This window comes from Danio rerio, chromosome 23, assembly GCF_052040795.2.
Source record: "Danio rerio strain M-AB ecotype USA chromosome 23, GRCz13ab, whole genome shotgun sequence".
Taxonomy (NCBI): domain Eukaryota; kingdom Metazoa; phylum Chordata; class Actinopteri; order Cypriniformes; family Danionidae; genus Danio; species Danio rerio.
The window spans coordinates 19,878,730-19,905,557 of record NC_141043.1 but is presented as its reverse complement, the minus strand read 5'-3'; the positions used below and the strand labels follow the sequence as shown (position 1 = coordinate 19,905,557).

Sequence of the window (26,828 nt, the reverse complement as noted above, 5' to 3'; positions counted from 1 at the left end):
CAGATTTATCAGATTCAGAAATCTTATTAAGCAAAACATTGTGTTATTTACAAAAAGAAACTAAGAAGCTACATAACCAGTGCTTGAGCAAAACTTGGGGTCTGTCTGCCATATTTTTGTCAAAAACATGAAACAAAATGACAATATGTGGCCACTATGTAGGAACATTTTAATTAACTCGAGTAAATGTTACAGAGCTGCTCTGTTCCAGAAATTCCCTTTCTTTAACACCTTTATTTTTAACAGGAATACACAATTGATGAAGGAATGAATGAATAAAAGGTGAAACACACAAACACACACACACACTCACACACACATAAACACACACACACACACAGGTTGTAATAATGGGAATAAAGTGTGCACATTACGGCTCTTTTAACAACTCTTTTTATTTTTCATAAGAACATACGATTAACGTTATACATTAGAGTAAACAGAGATATAGATGCTTTCTTGTTACCTGCTCTTTCCTTTTCTGCTTCACCTGGCCACTATCTCACATCTTCCCATGTCTGTTTAAATGTTTTTGCGGAGGCACAGAGAGGGCGTAAACTGAAGCATAGTGCAATGCTGCCAGATGTATAACAGATTAAGACTTTTTTAAAATGATTGTTTACATTGCATGCTTAGATTACTTTATAACAGTGTAATGGTCAATAATATTAAATAATAATAATAAAAATAATAATTTAAGCAGGTCCATTATTTCATAGTGTTTCTTATAACAGAGGAAATACTCAAACAGACAATGACTCTCTCTCTGCAGCTGGGCAGATCTCCACACTACTGTTAGTTACTCTTATTCCATAATGACCTGCCCAGAACTGAGTATCCTTCCCTCCGTGAGTGAAACGGATAAACCGAACACCAGGTCCATAATCCTTGAAGACATGAATCATCTGAAATAGAAAAAAATATATAGTCACAATGATGCAGTTCATCAAACTGGCCTCTTAATGATTTTTTCTATCCGTCTGCTCACTTCACACCACTGCCAGTCACTCCACTGTGGAAAGATAACTGGTTCGGGTTCAAAGGTACTGATGGGTTTCTTCTTCTGATCAAGCAACTCCACACAGATCTGATACTCACACCCACAATCAATGCGTGGGCCATACCTGCAGCAGACAAGACACTCTCAAATTCTGCTCGTCCTGATTTTGCCAAGTGCTAGTTGTCCTGAGACCAACATATTTTATGATCACCCAGGGACAACATCTCTATCAGCCAATCAAATGTTATTGCATCATCATTATGAGCCTCCTGCAGAGTCCGCCAAAAAACGCAAATTCAAATAAGAAAACACACCCACCCACACAGGCAACTGCCATTTTCACCAGTGAAGAGGACAGGTGAAGAGGACAAGTGAAGAGGTGAGATCACCGGTTTTCTTCTGTAAGTTTACAGAAGCAGTATTGATTGTAAAATTCATATGTGTTTATGGATTTGTCCCTTTTTTCCAGCGAAGTGAACGAGCAACGTTTAACTTTTGTTTGCATTAAGTTAGCCTAATTAGCCGTCCCTACCTAACGTTAGATTAGCGTGCTGCTCTACCGTTACTGTGACTTACTTTCTGGTATTAATTAAAACAAGCTAACAGTATTTTTTTGAATATTTAAATCTAGCAAACGTTATTAAACGCGACTAAACTTGCCCTCTTGCTAACTTAGCGCCATTTTTTTCTAATAATTCGGTTTTTAGCATGTATTATGTCAATTTCATTTAAAGACACGCCAGAAATGTGGACCAAAACAGCACTAGTTTAAACACAAGACAGTAACGTTAGTACAGTAACGTTATTTGAGGTGTTAACTTATCTACTGTGAATCGCTGCAAAATTCAACTAACGTTAGTGATATAATTTAATTATTCTGTTAATTATGTTGACCTCAGGTCATGATCGCTTATTTATATATATATATATATATATATATATATATATATATATATATATGTGTTAATCTCAGGCCATCATCACTGATTTATTAATATTATTAATACGTTAATCTCAGGTCATCATCACTGATTTATTAATATTATTAATGCGTTAATCTCATGTCATCCTCACTGATTTATTAATATTAATAATACGTTAACCTCAGGTCATCATCACCGATTTATTAATAATAATATGTTAACTTCAGGTCATCATCACTGATTTATTAATATTATTAATATGTTAACCTCAGGTCATAATCACTGATTTATTAATATGTTAACCTCAGGTCATCATCACTGATTTATTAATATTATTAATGCGTTAATCTCATGTCATCATCACTGATTTATTAATATTAATAATACGTTAACCTCAGGTCATCATCACTGATTTATTAATAATAATATGTTAACTTCAGGTCATCATCACTGATTTGTTAATATTATTAATATGTTAACCTCAGGTCATAATCACTGATTTATTAATATTATTAATATGTTAACCTCAGGTCATCATCACTGATTTATTAATATTATTAGTACGTTAACCACAGGTCATCATCACTGATTTATTAATATTAATGCGTTAATCTCATGTCATCATCACTGATTTATTAATATTAATAATACGTTAACCTCAGGTCATCATCACTGATTTATTATTATTATTATTAATACTTTAACCACAGGTCATCATCACTGATTTATTAATATTATTAATACATCATCATCACTGATTTATTAATATTACTAATACGTTACAGGTCATCATCACTGATTGAATAATTAATATTAAAATGTTAACCTCAGGTCATCATCACTTATTTATTTATATTATTAATATGTTAACCTCAGGTCATCATTGATTTATTAATATTAAGATGTTAACCTTAGGTCATCATCACTGATTTGTTTATATTATTAATATGTTAACTTCAGGTCATCATCACTGATGTATTATTATTAGTAATTTGTTAACCCCAGGTTATCATCGCTGATTTATTAATATCATTAATATGTTAACCTCAGGTCATCATCACTGATTTATTAATATGTTAACCTCAGGTCATCATCACTGATTTATTAATATTATTAATACGTTAACCTCAGGTCATCATCACTGATTTATTAATATTATTAATATGTTAACCCCAGGTCATCATCACTGACTTATTAATATTATTAATACATTAACCTCAGGTCATCATCACTGATTGATTAATTAATATTAATATGTTAACCTCAGGTCATCATTGATTTATTAATATGTTAACCTCAGGTCATCATCACTGATTTATTAATATTATTAATATGTTAACCTCAGGTCATCATCACTGATTTATTAATATTATTAATACGTTAACCACAGGTCATCATCACTGATTTATTTATAATAATAATGCGTTAATCTCAGGTCATCATCACTGATTTATTAATATTAATAATATGTTAACCTCAGGTCATCATCACTGATTTATTAATATTATTAATACATTAACCACAGGTCATCATCACTGATTTATTTATATTATTAATGTGTTAATCTCAGGTCATCATCACTGATTTATTAATATTATTAATATGTTAACCTCAGGTCATCATCACTGATTTATTTATACGTTAACCTCAGGTCGTCGATTTATTAATATTATTAATATGTTAACCCCAGGTCATCATCACTGACTTATTAATATTATTAATACATTAACCTCAGGTCATCATCACTGATTGATTAATTAATATTAATATGTTAACCTCAGGTCATCATTGATTTATTAATATTATTAATATGTTAACCTCAGGTCATCATCACTGATTTATTAATATTATTAATATGTTAACCTCAGGTCATCATCACTGATTTATTAATATTATTAATACGTTAACCACAAGTCATCATCACTGATTTATTTATATTAATAATGCGTTAATCTCAGGTCATCATCACTGATTTATTAATATTAATAATATGTTAACCTCAGGTCATCATCACTGATTTATTAATATTATTAATACATTAACCAAAGGTCATCATCACTGATTTATTTATATTATTAATGCGTTAATCTCAGGTCATCATCACTGATTTATTAATATTATTATTATTTAACCTCAGGTCATCATCACTGATTTATTAATATTATTAATACATTAACCTCAGGTCATCATCACTGACTGATTAATAAATATTAATATGTTAACCTCAGGTCATCATTGATTTATTCATATTATTATTATGTTAACCTCAGGTCATCATCGCTGATTTATTAATATTATTATTATGTTAACCACAGGTCATCAGCATTGATTTATTTATATTATTAATATGTTGACCTCAGATCATCACTGATTTATTAATATAGTTAACATGTTAACCTGAGGTCATCACTGATTTATTCATATTATTAATATGTTAACCTCAGGTCATCACCACTGATTTATTAATATTATTAATGTGTTAACCTCAGGTCATCATCACTGATTTATTAATTATAATTTGTTAACCTCAGGTCATCATCAAGGATTTATTAATATTATTAATATGTTAACCTCAGGTCATCATCACTGATTTATTAATACGTTAACCTCAGGTCGTCGATTTATTAATATTATTAATATGTTAACACCAGGTCATCATCACTGACTTATTAATATTATTAATACATTAACCTCAGGTCATCATCACTGATTGATTAATTAATATTAATATGTTAACAGGGTTCAACGCTAAGGATTTTTTCTACTGGCCCGATTGGACCAGTGGTTCAGATTTTTACTTGCCCTGCCAAAATTTTCACTGGCCCAATAAAAGAAATAAAAAAGTTAGCCACATATATTAAATAATGTTTCACGAAATAATGTCAGGCGGTTCATTCCACTGTGGCGACCCCAGATTAATAAAGGGACAAAACCGAAAAGAAAATGAATGAATGAAATTAATGTCAGTAGTTGTAGAATTTAAATATTTGAAAAATATTTAGCAGTAAAATATAGCAGTATGGAAAACGTGCACGTATTTTATTGCAAAACAAAAGGTGGCTGACTTAAAAGTGACGGCAAACTAAGCAAAACATCACATTTTTTTCGTCATGCTGTACCCATTTAAATGTTTCCACAAAGTTAGAAACAGACATTTCCTTTAGCCTCATAATTTAATGTCGCGGTCATGTTGCCGTCTATTAAAATTTAGTGACAAGGCAGCACTGCCCCGATCGGGCCAGTAACAATTCTGTCTACTGTCCCGAGCATCTCTCACACTGGCCCCGGGCCATCGGGAAGTCCTTACTGTAGAGCCCTGGTTAACCTTAGGTCATCATTGATTTATTAATATTATTAATATGTTAACCTCAGGTCATCATCACTGATTTATTAATATTATTAATATGTTAACCACAGGTCATCATCACTGATTTATTAATATTATTAACATGTTGACCTCAGGTCATCACTGATTTATTCATATTATTAACATGTTAACCTCAGGTCATCACTGATTTATTAATATAATTAACATGTTAACCTCAGGTCATCACTGATTTATTAATATAATTAACATGTTAACCTCAGGTCATCATCACTGATTTATTAATATTATTAATGTGTTAACCTCAGGTCATCATCACTGATTTATTCATTTTAATTTGTTAACCTCAGGTCATCATCACGGATTTATTAATATTATTCATATGTTAACCTCAGGTCACTATCACTGATTTATTAATATTATTACTACGTTAACCACAGGTCTTAATCTCTGATTTATTAATATTATTAATACGTTAACCTCAGCTCGTCGATTTATTAATATTATTAATATGTTAACCTCAGGTCATCATCACTGATTTATTAATATTGTTAATACGTTAACCTCAGGTCATCATCACTGATTTATTCATTTTAATAATACGTTAACCTCAGGTTATCATCGCTGATTTATTAATATCATTAATACAATAAACTCAGGTCATCATCATTGATTTATTAATATACTGATCATCATCACTGATTTATTAATATTATTAATATGCTAACCTCAGGTCATCATCACTGATTTATTAATAATACGTTAACCTCAGGTCATCAATGTTAATATTGTGAATTTTTACTTTATATTAGCAAATTCGGGTCAAAATTGGTATTTGCTAGATGTTGATTTCATGCATTGCAAAAATAGTTTTTTCTAGAGAAGGTAAATAACAGTAAACAACAAAATGCATTCTTTGGAGAGCAAACATTTGTAATATTTTGTATTTGTTTTCTCTATCTTAAAGTTTATAGTATTTATTTTTTAGGTGTTTTATGGTTGATAAAGACCAGGCTGAAGTCAATGCCATCCGTAAGGTGTTCAACGAGTCAGACATTCTCCTTTGTTGGTACCATGTAACGCAAGTAAGTACTAAGTTATGATACTGCTTTTGTTTTTCCTCATTTTATAGATTCATATTCTATTTTTATCAACTGTCATATTAATATATTTTTTATGTAAATCTCTAACAGTATTACCATTCACATTTTTTTTTTTATCTTCAGTTGCTAATGAATCAGTGGATTGAGCTTAAGCTTATTTCACATTGCAACATGTCACACAACATACTGTAATATTACTTGACATTATCTGGGTATTAATGTGTGTTTATGTCAGTCATCGATGCACTTAAGCAAAAAAAAAAGTTCAAACTTTTGCTGAGCTATAGCAATAACATATATTGTTTTTACTTTGATTTGAGTACCCCTTAACTTGAAGCTTATAATACTTGATCCTAATAATGTCGAATGCGTCATGGAAGTTCTGACAATATTAAATATGTTGTGTTACGTTTTTCCACCATTTATTACACACAGGCAGTAACTCGTTGGCTGTCAATATCTGAATCTGGTGTGAATGGACCTGAAAAGACAGATTCAAGAGCGCACATCATACAGTTTATGTCAGAGATGAAATGCTGTTCAAAGGTGTGTTGCTATTTGTTTTAGGGTGCTTTCACACCTATACTTTTGTTTCAGAACCTGTCTTGTTTGCCCAGTTAGCGCGGTTCGTTTGGCATATGTGAACAAGGCAATTGCGCTCTATTCCACGCCAAAGTAATCGCTCCGAGACCGCCTGAGTGAGGTAGTCTCGGCTCGATTGAAACGAACCCTGGAGTGGTTCGTTTGCAGTGAGAAAGCGATCCGATCCGAGCACGGTTATTACAGTGTTTTATGGATATGTGATAGGCATACGGCTATATGAAGAGAGAATTATGAGTAGGGTGGGAAGTTTCGCAAGTCTCCGGATGCCCGAAAACGATATGACCTCCCCGTAATCTCGCATCACCCTCCCGGTCCTCAAATATGCATCGTCGCGCACCCTTCTCACCCCTCCCCACCGCATCTCTCCTCAGACACGTCGCGCGTGCGCGCCTCGTCAATCACCACCTAACCACCACCTCCCCCTGACAGCTGAGCGGAACGCTGCAAAAAAAATCTCGGCACTCTGACCAATGTGAGGAGAGTTTACTCGCACTTGACTTGTATTAGCTCTTTTGGTCCGATTAGAAATTTTGCAGTCTGAAAGTGAACCGCTCCAAGAGCAAAGAGCAACAATGTTAACATTTTTAATCTCTTTTTCGGAACAACTAAATCAATTCACAGGTGTGAAAGCACCCTTATAGTACAATTGTATGTTCTAATGTGTCATTCTACTTTGGTAACAAGCTTGTAACATGCATTATTAATATGTGAAAAAATTATGTTAATGACAGCTAATATAAAATGGTAACCCACATACAGTATGAAGAGTTCAGATGCAAAAGCCTCTAAGTCAGGTCTCAAACTGCCGACCCTCAAACCATTTGCGGCCCTGCCTCCTCCATCCGGCCCACAACTGACATCAAAAATATAATGATATTCAGCCCATCAAAACATATATTTTTGAATCGCTATCATTGTTGTGCTATCACATACTTCTGGTTTTGACTCCCCACCTACTGGACATTTAAAGTTACATTTTAAGTGACAGGGTTACTTTCGATTTCTCTCAGTGTGCGGTCAAGAGTAACACATGCAGATTATTTCCGGGGCTGATTTAAACATTGAAAAATATGTCCGCAAGCGCTCTATTTTTGTAAATATTCAAGGGTCATTTGATTATAATCCGTTTTATACCCCCTGTACTTTGTTGTACAAACACCTTTTTATGGCTTACACATGTTTGTGTAAATATGATAGTTTTGCTAATATTCGATTCAAATGGTCTCATGAATAGATTTTCCTCATATACATATTAAGATTTGGATAAATGTGCATTAGTAAAATTTTACTGTTGGCTGTATTGAACATGTTAAAGTAAATATGAATATGTACATCCTTATCCCCTCATTTTATTTTTACCAAAAAGAATGATATTGAGAAGAACGATTGCTAGCAACGTCAATAAAGTTACCCAAACTACATTCTACTGTCGTACGCTGAAAATTAGCATATTTTCCAGCCTTTATTGTTTATGCTGTTATTTAACTTTAAAGGCAATGTAAAAACACACCTTACCATTAAAGTTCAATTACAGAACCTACACACAGGAGCTGTAGAAAAAATTCTAATTTTAAGAGAAATTTTCAGATAACACTTGCATCTGGCCTCTTCTCACTCACACACAATTACTCTCCTTCAAAAATGAATTTATGCTGCTTATCAACTGTGTTCAGAAATAAACTAGGCTAGGTGTGCAGAGTTTCATAGATTAACTTTACATATTTTACACACATTTGTAAGCATTCCATTTATATTAACAACCTTAATTAATACCTTTTTAGGTCAGTTTAAAGTACATTTTACAGCATGAGCTAAATGTTTTTGTTTTAAATAAAGATATATTTTAATTCTGTTCTGAATAACATTTCAGATCATGGATCTTACATAGTCCAAAAGGAATTGATTAAATTTATAATAATTTGATTAAATGTGAAACTATGATTTTATAATTTATGATAACTTTGCAACTTTTCTTTTTTGTTATAAACATGGATTGTTTGGTGGGTCTGTTTTAGTTACTGCAAATAGTATTATGTTATGTTGTTTTATCCAGTCATAGACCTACAGTGATTTAGACAGTATAAGAACAATAAAGATTCTCAGTAGATTTACCATACACACTGGGGTATATGTCTGTGTGAAGGATTATTTAATGAGCTAAAAATCTACAGCAGTTCTTATGCTAACATCATGAAACATGATTTTCCTTGTCAATTTTTACAGGCACAAGAATTTAAGGAAAAGGCTGAGATGTTTCACTGCCAGTTTAGGAACTTCAAATATGTCTGCAAGTACTTCAGGAACAACTGGGAGACAATTGGTCATCTGTGGTCTAACTTTGGAAGATGCTATAAACAGAGACTCTGACACAAACAGGGTGACTGGTCTGAAATACGCGATAAACCCCCATGAAAAACGCAAGTGTTGGCAGGTGTGCTCACCAGTGTAATATTTGATCTGCTATAGTTAGAAATCAGACTATTATATCTTTTAAACGTAACGCCTGTTTCACACCGCAAGCGTCAGCAGCGCGTGTTTTTTTGGCATCCATGTTAACAGATTAGAACTTTCTTACCGCACGCAGCAGCGTGTCAGTGAGCCGTGAGCATCGCTGAAGCAGCAGTGCAGCGATAGCGCTGCTCACGCTCAATTAAAGTGACAGTGCATTGATAATGACCTAAATACATTGAATAACAGTAAAAAGTAACAATTTTACCCAATAAATGTCAATAATATAAACTGATTTACATATAGTCAATCAAATGAACTTAAACTAATAAAAACTGCAACAAACCTTTATTTCGGCTCGAACTACAAAACCAATAGTAAAACAGTTTTAGTATCAGTTTTGTTGGAGAGGGGAAGTGATTTACGGGAATTGTAGTCCATAGCAAAGCGTATTGTGGGTAGTGTAGTTCGACACCCATGCTGGATGATGTGAACTCACTGTGTGCTGTGCTGCTTAAGCAGAGGAAGAAAGCTTTATTCGGCTTTGCTTTGTTCGCTCAAGTTATTTCACCTGGGAGCTGTTTGCACTGTGAACCTGACAACACGAAAATAAGTAAAAGAAGGGCATGCATTGATCACTTTTATCCGTCTCATCCTTTGCACGAGCATAAATTAACATGCAGTTACTCTGCCGCTGGACATTACTGAAGTGGATTATGTATAAATATCATTATAACTACTGTATAGATATAACTATAGGCTTACAACATCCTGTCAATCAAAAACCAAATATCACTGGCGATTGTCTTCTGACGTACTCCTCATAGAGTTTGAGAAGCATACAGGACTGTTTGATCTATAAAATTTGTAAAATAAAGATTTGCAGGTGTGAAGCAGCCGTAAGGACTTATTATGCAGTTCTGTCGCCATCTTGTGGATAGAAAACGTCAACTGTCGACGACGAGCTGTCTCTCAGAAATTGTAAATATTTTAAAATAAGCACTATTCTTGCAAATAAACTGCATAGTTGCAATCAAAACAACTACATTCTCAACTAAAAAAGCCTCAAAAGTATATTTTGTTGTGTAACAGCAATAATATGTCAAACTGTAGTGTCTGCTGTATGTGGGCGGAGTTATACACAAAGGGTAAAAAGGTAGTACGGATGCTTAAATTACTTAAATATATCACGGCTATCAGCCAATTCAAAATCCAGACAGAATTGTTGTGTGTGTGTATGTATATGTGTGTGTGTGTATATATATATATATATATATATATATATATATATATATATATAGTTAAAAATATTTACTATTTTCCCAAGTGTATATAACCACTACTGTAAGAAAATGTCAGAATCTGGTACATTCTTTCTGTATTATCTTTGCTTGAACTGACCCGATCTAATCCTGTTTATATTAATTGAACCTGCTCCCGACCAGGTTTGAGCTACCAGAACTGTTGCTATGACAACAACTCTCGGATCAGTTTTGAAGAACGAAACGATCCTGAATCGTGTCAAATCGTCATTATCCAAATCCAGCTAACTGAGTAATCCACGTACGAAGAACTGACCCTAGATGTCGGTTTTGCTATTAAACCAAGAAGAAAACGCAAAGAAAACAAGTTTTTTTTAAATTTTATTTTGTACAGTATATCTGATATCAGTTTAGAACATAACATTTACAATAGAACAACTGTCTAAAATGAAATAAAATTCTAATTGTAAAAACGTAATCTGAGTTTTGTTTTTGTTTACCACCTTAGTTGTGTACTAAGCTTATTTCAGGCAGTCCTCTAGAAAGGAAGAAGAAAACATCAACTGCGAGAGGTTCCAAGAAATGAGTTGCCAAATCAAAGCATGATTCAGGGCCCAGGTTTTGCACATTTATCTTGTTCAATGCTCCTCCTGAAAAACAAACAAACAATAATGTTACTTGCAATCACGAGTTGCCTGTTATACAAAATTACAAAAGATGCTAGATTTTCATTTTCTAGTTGATAAATTGACTTCTTGATAAAGGGACAAGACAACAGGCTGAAAAGTTTGTACTATGTTAATATTACAATAAAACACATCACGTTTAATAAAACACTATAACATCTCCAAAAACTGCTACTTTTCCATGCCATAAGAGAGTTTGTGCTGCTGGGCCTAGTAAATCTGAAATGGTTTTACACAAAACTACAATCTAGAAGCTCAATCCTTAACATGTGTTTAAAATTTCAGCTTTAAACAGACTTAAAGAGTTTATTAGGTATTAAAGAGTTAAGGAAGTCTGAACAAAATATTTATTGCTTGTTTTTATGTAAAAACACACACACACACACACACACACACATATGTGTGTGTGTGTGTGTGTGTGTATATATATGATTTTTAAAAGATGATTTTAATAAATCCGAGATGATGACCTGAAGTTAACGTACTAATAATATTACAAATCAGTGATGATGACCTGAGGTTAACATATTATTATTATTAAAAAATCAGTGATGATAACCTGAGGTTAACATATTAATAAATCAGTGATGATGACATGAGGTTAAGATATTATTAATATTAATAAATTAGTGATGATTACCTGAGGTTAAGATATTAATAAATCTGTAATGATGATGTATTAATAATATTAATAAATCAGTGATGATGACCTGAGGTTAACATATTAATAAATCAGTGATGATGACGTATTAATAATATTAATAAATCAGTGATGATGACCTGAGGTTAACATATTAATATTAATAAATCAGTGATGATGATGTATTAATAATATTAATAAATCAGTGATGATGACCTGAGGTTAACATATTAATAATATTAATAAATCAGTGATGATGACCTGAGGTTAACATATTAATAAATCAGTGATGATGACGTATTAATAATATTAATAAATCAGTGATGATGACCTGAGGTTAACATATTAATAAATCAGTGATGATGACGTATTAATAATAATATTAATAAATCAGTGATGATGACCTGAGGTTAACATGTTAATATTATTAATAAATCAGGGATGATGACCTGAGGTTAACATAATAATAATATTAATAAAACAGTGATGATGACCTGTGGTTAACAAGTTAACATTAGTAAATCAGTGATTATGACCTGTGATTAACGTATTAATAATATTAATAAATCAGTGAATATGACCTGAGGTTAACATATTATTATTATAAATAAATCAGTGATGATAACCTGAGGTTAACATATTAATAAATCAGTGATGATGACCTGAGGTTAAGATATTATTAATATTAATAAATCAGTGATGATGACCTGAGGTTAAGATATTATTAATATTAATAAATCAGTGATGATGACCTGAGGTTAACATATTAATAATATTAATAAATCAGTGATGACCTGAGGTTAACATATTAATAAATCAGTGATGATGACGTATTAATAAATCAGTGATGATGACCTGAGGTTAACATATTAATAATATTAATAAATCAGTGATGATGACCTGAGGTTAACATATTAATAATATCAATAAATCAGTGATGATGACGTATTAATAATATTAATAAATCAGTGATGATGACCTGAGGTTAACATATTAATAAATCAGTGATGATGACGTATTAATAATAATATTAATAAATCAGTGATGATGACCTGAGGTTAACATGTTAATATTATTAATAAATCAGGGATGATGACCTGAGGTTAACATAATAATAATATTAATAAAACAGTGATGATGACCTGTGGTTAACATGTTAACATTAGTAAATCAGTGATTATGACCTGTGATTAACGTATTAATAATATTAATAAATCAGTGAATATGACCTGAGGTTAACATATTATTATTATAAATAAATCAGTGATGATAACCTGAGGTTAACATATTAATAAATCAGTGATTATGACCTGAGGTTAAGATATTATTAATATTAATAAATCAGTGATGATGACCTGAGGTTAACATATTAATAAATCAGTGATGATGACGTGTTAATAATAATTATAAATCAGTGATGATGACCTGAGGTTAACATGTTTATAATATTAATAAATCAGAGATGACCTGAGGCTAACATAATAATAATATTATTAAATCAGTGAGGATGACCTGAGGTTAACATATTAATAATATTAATAAATCAGTGAGGATGACCTGAGGTTAACATATTAATAATATTAATAAATCTGTGATGATGACCTGAGGTTAACATATTATTATTATTAATAAATCAGTGATGATAACCTGAGGTTAACCTATTAATAAATCAGTGATGATGACCTGAGGTTAAGATATTATTAATATTAATAAATCAGTGATGATGACCTGAGGTTAACATATTAATAAATCAGTGATGATGACGTATTAATAATATTAATAAATCAGTGATGATGACCTGAGGTTAACAAATATTAATAAATCAGTGATGATGACCTGAGGTTAAAGTATTAATAATATTAATAAATCAGCTATGATGACCTGAGGTTAACATATTAATAATATTAATAAATCAATTATCATGACCTGTGGTTAACGTATTTATAATATTAATAAATCAGTGATGATGACCTGAGGTTAACATATTATTATTATTAATAAATCAGTGATGATAACCTGAGGTTAACATATTAATAAATCAGTGATAATGACCTGATGTTAAGATATTAACAATATTAATAAATCAGCGATGATGACCTGAGGTTGATTAAATAATATTAATAAATCAGTGATGATGACCTGAGGTTAAGATATTAACAATATTTATAAATCAGCGATGATGACCTGAGGTTAAGATATTAACAATATTAATAAATCAGTGATGATGACCTGTGGTTAACATATTAATAATATTAATAAATCAGTGATAATGACCTGTGGTTAACATGTTATCATTAATAAATCAGTGATTATGACCTGTGGTTAATGTATTAATAATATTAATAAATCAGTGATGATGACCTGAGGTTAACATATTATTATTAATAATAAATCAGTGATAATAACTTGAGGTTAACATATTAATAAATCAGTGATGATGACCTGAGGTTAACACATTAATAATATTAATAAATCAGCGATGATGACCTGAGGATAACATATTAATAATATTAATAAATCAGTGATGATGACCTGAGGTTAACATATTAATAAATCAGTGATGATGACGTATTAATAATATTAATAAATCAGTGATGATGACCTGAGGTTAACATATTATTAATAAATCAGTGATGATGACCTGAGGTTAACATATTAATAATATTAATAAATCAGTGATGATGACCTGAGGTTAACATATTCATAATTTTAATAAATCAGTCATGATGACCTGTGGTTAACATATTAATAATATTAATAAATCAGTGATGATGACCTGAGGTTAACATATTAAATATATTAATAAATTAGTGATGATGACCTGAGGTTAACATATTAACAAATCAGTGATGATGACCTGAGTTTAACATATTAATAATATTAATAAATCAGTGATTATGACCTGAGGTTAACATACTCATAATTTTAATAAATCATTGATGATGACCTGAGGTTAACATATTAATAATATTAATAAATCAGTGACGATGACCTGAGTTTAACATATTAAATATATTAATAAATTAGTGATGATGACCTGAGGTTAACATATTAATAAATCAGTGATGATGACCTGAGGTTAAAATATAAATGATATTAATAAACCTGTGATGATGCCAACATATTTAACAGAATAAATAATGAAATCACTAACGTTAGTTGAATTTTGCAGCGATTCACAGTAGTTAAGTTAACACCTCAAATAACCTACTGTCTTGTGTTTAAACTAGTGCTGTTTTGGTCCACATTTCTGGCGTGTCTTTAAATGAAATTGACATAATACATGTTAAAAACCGAATTATTAGAAAAAAATGGCGCTAAGTTAGCAAGAGGGCAAGTTTAGTCGCGTTTAATAACGTTTGCTAGATTTAAATATTCAAAAAAATACTGTTAGCTTGTTTTAATTAATACCAGAAAGTAAGTCACAGTAACGGTAGAGCAGCACGCTAATCTAACGTTAGGTAGGGACGGCTAATTAGGCTAACTTAATGCAAACAAAAGTTAAACGTTGCTCGTTCACTTCGCTGGAAAAAAGGGACAAATCCATAAACACATATGAATTTTACAATCATTACTGCTTCTGTAAACTTACAGAAGAAAACCGGTGATCTCACCTCTTCACTTGTCCTCTTCACTGGTGAAAATGGCAGTTGCCTGTGTGGGTGGGTGTGTTTTCTTATTTGAATTTGCGTTTTTTGGCGGACTCTGCAGGAGGCTCATAATGATGACGTAATAACATTTGATTGGCTGATAGAGATGTTGTCCCTGGGTCATCATAAAATATGTTGGTCTCAGGACAACTAGCACTTGGCAAAATCAGGACGAGCCTCAAATTCTGCTTTGCTTTTATAACTGATATAATAAACCATTGATACTGTGCGCTCACCAGTCTGAGATTTTGATATGAGGTTGCAGATGATCCATGAAAGCAGCACTGTAGCCTTCTTTCTGCAAATCAATCAGCTGTTGCTTTAAACATAACCTGAGGACATCAATTATAGATCACAAAGAAGGCATTTTCTAGTTCAACTTAATAAAAAAAAAGTATTTTATTGCATTTATTTTAAGTTTGATCGTTCAAATGAAGAACCGTTTAATATCAGACTTACCAGTGAGAGGTGACAAAGTATTTAGACACTGTGTGCTTTGGAATTTCGACACCATTATCTTCAATCGTCCACAGATCACCACCATTCTGTACAATCATCCAATCATTGAACTCATCTATTCAGACCACCAGAAAGAACATTACAGGACAGGAATGAGTGGCATTAGTGATGCAGCCCTAATCAAATCTTGATGTTGACTAATGTCTGTGAATATTGAACCACAATTTAAAAATCAAGTAGTACATTTCCCCCCCTCAGACTATGGGGTCCATTATCTCTGATGGTAGACAAGGTCTACAAACAATTAAAAAGCTACATTTTTTGCAGAAATTGCACTTAATAGAATTTCTATTTTTAATTGGGAAAAATGCCATATGTAGTTTGTAGAACAAAACAAAATTATGTTTTATGAACAATACTAAGCTTTTCTGTGTAAATGATGGCAATTAAGTCGCTTGTGTTTTCTGTTTTGCAACAAGTGCATCACATCGCACAATTATGTTTTAGTGAGAGACTTTTTACAATTTTGCAAAGTCATTAAGATTTGCGAACTGTGTCTACTTGACAGAATGTATGACATACACATATAAAAAATGAACATAACAGAGACATTGCAAGGACTGCACAATTACTGGGGTCCGTTCTTTGTACATGGATTACTCAATTAGCTGTTTTTGGTTATTGACAATTTGAAACAATCCAGGATCATTTCATCCTTCAAAACTCATCTGAGAGTTCTGGTAGCTCAAACCTGCTCTGGAGCAGGCGTATTTCATATAAACAGGATTAGATCAAGTCGTTTAAAGCAAAGGTAATACTGAATATATGCACTGAATCCTGATATTTTCTTACAGTAGTAGTTATATACACTTGAGAAAAGAGTAAAATAGTTTTAAAAAATTATAAATAAGACTTGTGCAATCTGCACTCTGAAATAAAATTATAAAATGGGGTGGTTTTCCTCAAGGGGTTCACTGAGTACATTTATTAATATGGACTTTCCAGATACAACTGCATATTATTTTAAGGTTCCAGCTTTAGTATAATTTGTGTATGATAATATTTGTGCAGTCATGCACTTGCCTTGACAGCTATTATGATGGTGATTTGATGCTTTGCATATCAAAATTCTTTTTTGATGCAAAATTAATTTAAACAGCCATTTATTAAGAAACTTGAATACGCCCACTACAGTATAACACAAAAAAACGTTTTTTTACGCTGCGGTGCTGTCAGCCAATTGTTGCATTGCTGTTCATGATCTCGAGGATCGATAGATCTGTCCTTCACAACACCGTAGCGATTTCAGATTAGTTTATCCAGACATTTTAATATGATTCCCGAACTCGTTTGAAGAATCAAATTAGCCAGAGATCAGTTATCAAGATGAATAGATCCAGGATCTGTCAAATCATCTTTTACAGTGTCTGCTATACAGTTTATTTACAGTTTATCGGCTTTTACAGTGTCTGCCATAATGTTAATGTTGTTTTTGGTGTGTTTACATGATGAATAAGGCCACTGTGTAAATGCACATTACAGATATGATCTTATTGCCACATTAGATCATTATGATAACATAATATCTGCCTTCAGTGATCTCCTGAAGATAAACACCAAAAAAATAACTAAAAAATAATAAAATAATAAAAGATAACTGGAATCACTACATTATTCGCAATCATCTGATCTCATATGAAGCAAGAGATGGCGATGACATCTGATGACGTGTGCAGGTACTGTAGTGCTGACCCACTTCTTAGGGGTAAATTTTAAAGCCCTTTCCCTTAACCCTCAGTAGTAAGGGCTAAGGGGAAGGGGTAAAAAAATAGAATTGGGATTGGGCCTTAGTCTTAGCCTTTTCAATCCCTTCACTCACCTTCAGCTTTGGGATTCTTGATCAGGTTCCGTCGTTTTTTAGTTATAAAGTAAAACTGACACCAGTCTTCTGGCGGCCTGGAAGCATCACAGGGCTGAATCCCCTCTCTCCGACAGCGCTCTCTCCAGTGTGCAACACTGTCCACCAGCTCTTTCCACTCAGGACACACCAGACGACACACTCGCACCACCTGATGAGCGGGCAGGTACAGCAAGATCTCCTCAACCACAGCTAGAGGAACATCTGGCATCACACCTGAGAACTGAAAAAAGAGAAAGATTAATTTTCAGTTCTGAATGTGTAGGAAAATAAAACTAGTCTAATTGGTCATCCAATTTATAATTTCAAAATGGCATGAACTATCCATCATAAGATACTTTAAAGTACGTTACGTTAATATTAGTATTGACTGGCATCTTGATAATGTTAAAGCTTACTACAGCTGAAACCAAAGACAACTCACTGCGTCTGATCTGGACCGAAACTCTGATCTCTCATAGATAGAAGAAACATGCGGTTGTCCGCTTGTCGACTGACCCATTCTTGTTTTTTTTTCACTTCATTTGTCGTTCATAAGACAGTTTTGTTCGTGAAAACACGAAAGTTGCGTCTTATATGCTGACGATGATGAAACCGTGAGTTGATCCGAGTGAAAAAAAATAATAATAAAAATACTACCTTCAGATTAGTTATGTGCTAAATATCGCCTTTTCGACCAGCGATAGCTCTCAATGCGGCTGCAAGCTGAGAGGAAACTGAGCTAACATTACTGTATGTCTGGCGTTTTGACGGTTCACTACCAGCTGATTTGATCCGTTGTACTGTATATAGTCTTTCTTTAGGGCTCCTATTAGTCACACATTGCAGGATTCTAAAAACGCACTGAATCACAATTTAGTCCTTAAAATCACCTGTTTACCTATATCCCAAACCGAAAGTACTGATGTCGGAAGTCTTCTGAAGGTGTTAGCCGCGCCCACAGCTCTGACGACGACTGCTGGCACAAGAACATGGATATATACACTAGATATCGCATAGGGACCCTGAGCATGCGTCAATAGCGCCGCCACATTGGTACAGTGCTCCCAGCACAAATGTCATTCAACCGCACTAGTCAAGACAGTGTTATTACGTGAAGATGCGGGACTTTAGCGCTGTCTACGAGTGTAGTAACGAGCAAACAAAGAAAACAAAGCACAAAGGCAGAACATTTCATAGGTAATTTTATGTTTTTTTCTGTTTTTCTATGTTCTGAACTTTTGTGCCAATCAGGTAACGTTATTGAGTATAACCGTCACTTACTGCATTCACCATACGGCAAAGCAGCTCCAACTCGCACTAAACACTCGGCTTAATGCTAGTTTTGTTGAATAAAATCAGCAAACAATGCAAAAGAAATATGACGAGTCGAGATGCTGTGCTGCCAGAAACTTGTATTATTGTCGGCTAACGTTAGTGAAAGAGTCGTTCGGGGGATTCAATCACAAACGAATCGCTCCCTCTGTCAGTATGAGAAGTGAAAGCAGGAGAGGAGGTGTGTTCAGGACATGATTAGATAAAATTTAACAGGGAGGGTGAATAGTACATTTCTGTACACTCAAACACAAGCTTTTTGTCAGGAATGCCCGTTCGGTCACTGATCCATAATGTAGAAAATTGATGTAAAATTATAATTTTCGTAATTAGGAAAAAAATTACATACTAAGATCCAAGAAAACTCCCGATTATAGATATATGTGTATATGTGTATATCTCTGGCTTTGGATGGCCACAGTCCTCCACTGTACCTTGGTCCCGCATTCATTTCAAAGGAGCGCTACACTGTAGCAAGATGGCGGCGCTATTGACGCATTCTGTCCAATAGACAACAATAGGCCAGGCGACATCTAGTGTATATATCTATGGCACAAGAAGACCATGCGTCAACGCTTTTCAGTGGTCATAGACAGTAAAATAAAAAATAAAAACTGTATTATTGTTTTAATTTACATTAAGAAAACATAATTGTTGGCTTTTTAATTGTGATATTGTGAGTAACAAAGTTTTTGTTATTAATTAGTTTATTGTTACTTATTTTTATTAAGTTTCACATTCATATGTGTAAATTTAGTTTTATATATTTTTACCATTATTATCATTATTATCATTTACCTTCTATTACCCTGGCAATATATTGTTGTTTATTGCCTTGTATCTGTTGTTTAAAGCATAATTTAAAATACTGCATTCATTGAATTAAAAAAATCTAATTAATCCATAAAAATAATGAATAAACAAGCAGGATTTAATAAGATTAAAACAAATAAAAATAACAATGATGACATTACATTAAATCAGATTAAAATGAACAATACAAATCTGTTTAAAATCAGCAAATACACTGAAAAAAGTGTTGCATGCAGAACTGTTGCAAACAATTTATTTGTGTTGAATTTAAACAAACAAATTAAGTTTAATAATGTTCAACTTAATTTGTTTGTTTAAATTCAACACAAATAAATTGTTTACAACCCCTTAACGTAAACAAATTGAGTAAATCCAAGGAAACATCTCTGAATTATTTTTTTAGTGTATATATATATATATATATATATATATATATATATATATATATATATATATATATATATATATATATATATATATATATATATAAATTCATAAATAAATTATTGATTCATATATAATACTTACCTTTGAATAAGCTCTACAGTGGCATAACTTGACTCCTGAAATACAAGGTTGAAACACACACACACACACACACACACACACACACACACACACACACAGAAAGTGCTGCAGTGAAATGTGGAAACTAGTTAAGCCTTTAAATGTCACTTTAAACTGTACACTTAAAAAATATCAAGTAATATATTATTTACTGTCATCATGACAAAGATAAAATAAATCCATTATTAGAAATAAGTTACTAAAACTATTATGTTTAGAAATGAGTTGAAAAAAAATCTTCTCTCTATAAAACAGAAATTGGGGGAAAATAAACAGAGGGGCTAATAATTGAGGGGGGGCTAATAATTCTGACTTTAACTGTATTTATTTTTAAGTTTCAAATAATTATTTTAAAAATAAGCATATCAAAAGAACACACACATACTCTATGGTTAGAAACATGTTTGTCAAACACAGCCACATACTGTGTCATTTCTCAATAAAAAGGTTTTAAAAAATTATAAATAACAAAAATAAAGTCTGCAACACCGAGAATCCAAAGGATCCAATCTTTTGTTATTATAATTTTTATTTACTTAAAAAATCTCAAGACAACAAACTTTTCTGTTGTTCGTAATATAAATTCCTAGGTGGAAACACAGCTCTGAAAAATACTCAGCAACAAACTCACAACCCGGGACCTGGCAGTGGAGGTTTTGTGATTTTTTTGTGATTCCCTGTGATGATTTCTGTGCATGTTACCTAACTAAGTTGATTGGAATTTCATGGTTTTTATGTGTATAAAAACTGCTAAGTTGCCAGAAAGACACATTACACTGTTAGCATCTGTACATTATGGCAATATGCAATGTCCAATATCCAGCGAATATATATACTTCAATGAAAGTAATGTAAGAAGTTATATGAGGAGAGGCTATCTAGCTAACAGTGTAGCTTTCAAGTACACAGTTTAAGATAACAACAATACTTAACTTAAAACACAGACTTATTTTAAAAATCCTTAAAAACATTTGAACACATTTTACTTACTTATTGTAGATTAATAATTATGGCTAAAAACACATCAGACTCTGTGTCTAAATTGATAGACAGAATGGAGCACACTCAGAAGTAAACAAATCACATACCTGGCTCCCTTAAAGTGCCAGCATTTTCTAAAAACTGTTTTCTAACAACTTTGTGTTAAGCATATGATAGAAAGCCTGTGGATGTGTATGTTAATGCCTAAATCATTGTTTTCTGCCTTAATAAAAATGCACTTCTCTATAAATAGCCATATAAATCATCAGAGTATGGGACTGTAATGGTTGAACAGTAATTTACCATTTATTATCACAGTTACTACCTGTAATGAGTACATGAAGCAAATTACTGTAATTTTTTCTTTGCACTATACAATTTCATACAAATCCTGCTCCTTTTACAGTAAAATACTGTTTCCTTTTATTACAGCAATCACTGGCTATTTTACAGTTATTTACTGCATAATCTACAGTAAGGGTTAACAGTGTAGCAGTGGTGTAAAGTAACTAATTACAATTACTCAAATTACTGTAATTGAGTAGTTTTTCTTAGAAATTTTAATTTACTAAGTACAGTAAATTTACTGATTTACTAAGTAAATCAGTCCTGTGATTTCTGTCTAATCAAATCGCACATAGAAGGTACATCGCTTCATAATAAACCTCAATACATGGGCACTTTATAATTGCAGCAAACTGTTTGGAAGGATTTTCCCAGATATGGGTTGCGGCTGGAAGGGCATCCGCTGCGTAAAAACATGCTGCATAAGTTGGTGGTTCATTCCGCTGTGGTGACCCCGGATTATTAAAGGGACTAAGCCGACAAGAAAATGAATGAATGAATGTTTGGAAGGATGGATCTTTACATGCATTGACCCAGAGACTGTTTAGATGCATGTCACTGATAAGAAGATGCCGGATGTTTACTGTGTAATGGCAAAGTAGCCTTAAACACCCAGCAGGCACAAGATGTCAACATGACGTCAGATTGGCGTTGTAACCCAACGTCATGGGGATGTTTCATTTTGTGTGAAAATGAAAATTGGGTTGACATCGGAACCCAACGTCAGGCTACCCAAAAATCAACCAAATATCAACATCTAATAATGTAAATTTAGGTCACCTGACATCTCAACCTAAATCTAACCTAATATTAACATCTTATGATGTTGTGTGCCTGCTGGGCAATAACTATTTGCACTACAAAATGTTGCGTTTACAAACATTCACAAATTACATGTAAACGCATCAGCTTTTTACAGCGTAATACTCACTACTCTTGTGTACTTTTGAAAGGGCTACTTTTTACTCGGACTTTGAGTAATATTCACAACAGGTACTTTAGCTCGCACTACATTTTTAGGCAAGTAATAGTACTTTTACTTAAGTCTGATTTGTCAGTACTCTTTCCACTACATATTAAATAGAAACTGGTACTTATTTATTAGCTACTAGTACTCATTTATTATATACTAGTACTAAATTAATACTAGTTCTTATTTATTAGATAGCACTCATTTTAATAGTGACTATAGTAACTATTTTGTTGTCACTAGTTGTTACTTGTAACAAATGAATGGCAACCTAATGAATACGCACTAGTATCTATTAATTAGGTACTAGTATCTAAATTATAAGTATTAGCAGCTAATGATTAACTACTAGTACATAAAAATATGTACTAGTTCCAGGTGGAATACATACTAGTCAAAATCAACAGTTGATATCTCAATGACAGATTGCATAGAAATCAACTAAAATTTATTACAAACGACAGAATAGTTAGTCACCATTAAAATAAGTACTAGTATCTAATAAATAAGAACTAGTATCTATCTAATAAGAATTAGTATCTAATGAATAAGTACTAGTACCAATTATATAGATACTAGTATCTAATGAATAAGTACCAGAATCTAATGAATTAGTACTGGTGTCTAATAAAAAGAATTAGTGTCTAATGAGTAAGCACTAGTATATTTTTAAAAAGCACTAGCATCTAAAGAATAGACACTATCTAACGATTAATAACTACTTAATGGAAAAGATACTCTTATTTAAAAATAAGCTCTAGGAACATGAAAAGATGCGGCTGCTATGGCAAGCCTGATATCGCAAGTCTTCTGATGGTGTCCACAGCTCTGGCGACTGCTGGCACAAGACCCTCACAGCTTAGTTCAGTCAACAGTATAGACAGTACTATTCATAGACATTTAAATTAATCAGACAAACTGTATTATTGTTTTAATTTGCATTTAAATAATGTCAGTTTTGGGGATTTAAGTATAATATTGTGAATAATGAAGTTTTATTAATCCATTTATGTAGTTCTTTTTATTAAAATTGTCAATTTAGTTTTATGTGTTTTTGTACTATTATTATTATTTGCTTTCTATTACCCTGGCAATATATTGTTGTTTATTGTCATGTATCTGATGCATTCATCCAGGGGTTTTCAAAGTTTGAGGCGCGCCTCCCCTGGGGGGCGCCAGAGCATGTCAGGGGAGGCGCGGGAAAAAATATAATATAATAAAAATATAATTATTAAGTTTAATTATTATATGTATTTTTTATTATATTTAAAATGTTTTAATTAAACAAAGAAAAAAAATAATACGTCAAATATAGGAAAACCTTTTTTCCCAGAAGGCCATAGCTGTGAATTCGATTTTGTTTGGCAAGCCCGCCAATGCCTGCTAATACAATGGGTCGGTTTCTGAGATTTACGTGGACAGGACCAGCTGATGAACCACGACCTTTATGTGTGGTTTGTCAAAATATTTTGGCTAATGCCAGCATGAGACCCGCAAAACTTCGACTGTTATGACTGGGATGGACAGTTCTTGGATCTGTTCTATTCATATTAACCATCATCCTAGTTTTAAAAATGTTATATTAAAATACTTGTTATTACTCTGTAAATAATTGCACTTTCATGCAAATGATGATAAAAGTGAGTTAACACTCTGACATCTGTCTGTCTTTATATATACTGTATATATATATATATATATATATATATATATATATATACATATATATATATATATATATATATATATATATATATATGTATATATATATATATATATATATATATATATATATATATATATGTGTGTGTGTGTGTGTGTGTGTGTGTGTGTGTGTGTGTGTGTGTGCGTGCGTGCGTGCTTGCGTGCGTGCGTGTTTGGGAGGAGGGGGGCGCCAATGGATAAGTAGTGTTAAAAGGGAGGCCCACTGTCTTAGACTTTGAAAAACCCTGCATTAATCTAATAAAAATCACGAATTAATCCGTAAAAAACAACAACAACTAAATCTGTAAAAATAAAACATACAAAAGCAGAATTGAATAAGATTAAAGCAAATGTAAAAATAAATAAAAAGAACAAATAAATAATGACATTAGATGAAATCAGTTTAAAATGAATAATGCAAATCTGTTTAAAATGAGCAAATAAATGTTTAAATCAATAAATACAAAAGTAATTTGTGCAAAAAATATAGCAAAATCTAATTTTAGATCCATTTATTTTGCAGTATAAATTATGCAGTATAAATTGGCTCTTAATACAAGATATTTTATTTGCCTTTTATATTTTGCCATCCTCAAATTAAAATAATTGTCTCAGAGTTTCATATTCATTTTGTTAATACGAAGCTCTACAATATTATATTTGTGCATATACATTAGATTAGTCAGTGTTAAAGCCAAGTCTGGAGCTTATCCAACAAAATAACTTATGATAACAATCCAAAAACTTGAACAGCCAAATTTATATGTTACAGAAAAATAGTAAATACAAATAAAAAAAAAAAGGAAAAAATCAAGAAAAGCAAAAAAAAAAAAAAGATTTTTTTTTTTGCAATATTTTGCTTCAATTTAATTGTGTTATCTTTCAATTTCTCTATATGTTTGGTGACTAAAATATTATTTTATTAAATATGTCTGTTTAAAAAATCTGTTTTGTTTAAATGCACCAAAATACATGAGAAGTGGTATATATATATATATATATATATATATATATATATATATATATATATATATATATATATATATATATATATATATATATATATATATATTCATTTTCTTTCAGCTCAGTCCCTTTATTTATCAGAAATCGCCACAGCCAAATGAACCACCAACTTATCCAGCATGTTTTAACGCAGCAGATGCCCTTCCAGCTGCAAACATCCATACACACTCATTCATACACGACGGCCAATTTAGCTTATTCAATTCACCTGTACCACATCTTTGGACTGTGAGGGAAACCGAAGCACCCAGAGGAAACCCATGCGAACACAGGGAGAACATATAAACACAGAAACGGCAACTGACCAGAGGCCTTCTTCCTGTGAGGTGACAGTGCTAACCACCTATATATATATATATATATATATATATATATATATATATATATATATATATATATATATATATATATATATATATATATATATATATATATATATATATATATATATATATATATATATATATATATATATATTAATATATATATATATATATTAATATATATATATATATATATATATATATATATATATATATATATATATATATATATATATATAGAGGGTTTGGACAATGAAACTGAAATGCCTGGTTTTAGACCACAATAATTATGGTGTGGGGCCACCACTGCGGCCAATGCAGCATCAGTTTGTCTTGGGAATCACAAATACAAGTTACAAGTCCTGCACAGTGGTCTGAGGGATTTTGAGCCATTCTTCCTGCAGAATAGTGTCCAGGTCATGACTTGATGCTGGTGGAAGTAAACTTTTCCTGACTTAGTCCTCCTAAACACCCCAAAGTGGCTCAATAGTATTTGTATCTGGTGACTCAGCAGGCCATGGGAGATGATCAGTTTCACTTTCATGTTCAATTAAATGTGTGTATTGGTGCATAATCATCCTGACACATGGCACTTCCCTCAGGATATAAAGTTTGAAATATTGGGTGTACACGACCCTCATGAATGCTTTAGTAATCCTTGGCAGTGACGCATCCATTTAGTACAACTATTGGACCTAAGATATGTCATAATATCGCAGAACAAACTATCCCATATCCACCCCCACACTTAACTTTGGACATGCAATA

The 26,828-nt window shown here is 32.1% G+C and overlaps 2 protein-coding genes across 11 annotated transcripts; one reads left to right on the top strand and one right to left on the bottom strand.

The window, feature by feature from the left end:
- Positions 1-377: 377 nt before the first annotated feature.
- fbxo6.3 (F-box protein 6, tandem duplicate 3) lies at positions 378-18,967 on the bottom strand. 10 transcript variants are annotated; one of them, XR_015522948.1, is made up of 6 exons: positions 18,442-18,967; positions 17,979-18,240; positions 16,100-16,214; positions 15,877-15,938; positions 989-1,124; positions 378-905 (listed from the first exon to the last, which is right to left on the bottom strand). XR_015522948.1 is itself a non-coding variant. In XM_087306103.1 (6 exons), exons 2-6 carry the CDS (start codon positions 18,226-18,228, stop codon positions 744-746), a joined length of 759 nt encoding a protein of 252 aa, XP_087162229.1. In that variant the 5' UTR covers positions 18,229-18,240; positions 18,890-18,967; the 3' UTR covers positions 378-743.
- LOC147831267 (uncharacterized) lies at positions 1,333-10,037 on the top strand. Its single transcript, XM_087306796.1, has 4 exons — positions 1,333-1,379; positions 6,237-6,333; positions 6,787-6,897; positions 9,178-10,037. The coding sequence occupies exons 2-4, from the start codon at positions 6,244-6,246 to the stop codon at positions 9,319-9,321; spliced, it is 345 nt and encodes a 114-aa protein (XP_087162922.1). The 5' UTR covers positions 1,333-1,379; positions 6,237-6,243; the 3' UTR covers positions 9,322-10,037.
- Positions 18,968-26,828: the final 7,861 nt, after the last annotated feature.

Coding starts and splice junctions, on each gene's coding strand:
- LOC147831267 (XM_087306796.1), top strand. CDS start 6,244: ATGGTTGATAAAGACCAGGCTGAAGTCAATGCCATCCGTAAGGTGTTC. Junction 6,334..6,786: donor GTTGGTACCATGTAACGCAA/GTAAGTACTAAG, acceptor TATTACACACAG/GCAGTAACTCGTTGGCTGTC. Junction 6,898..9,177: donor AGATGAAATGCTGTTCAAAG/GTGTGTTGCTAT, acceptor CAATTTTTACAG/GCACAAGAATTTAAGGAAAA.
- fbxo6.3 (XM_087306103.1), bottom strand. CDS start 18,228: ATGCCAGATGTTCCTCTAGCTGTGGTTGAGGAGATCTTGCTGTACCTG. Junction 15,973..16,099: donor TACTTTGTCACCTCTCACTG/GTAAGTCTGATA, acceptor TGATGTCCTCAG/GTTATGTTTAAAGCAACAGC. Junction 1,125..15,876: donor CATATCAAAATCTCAGACTG/GTGAGCGCACAG, acceptor TGTCTGCTGCAG/GTATGGCCCACGCATTGATT.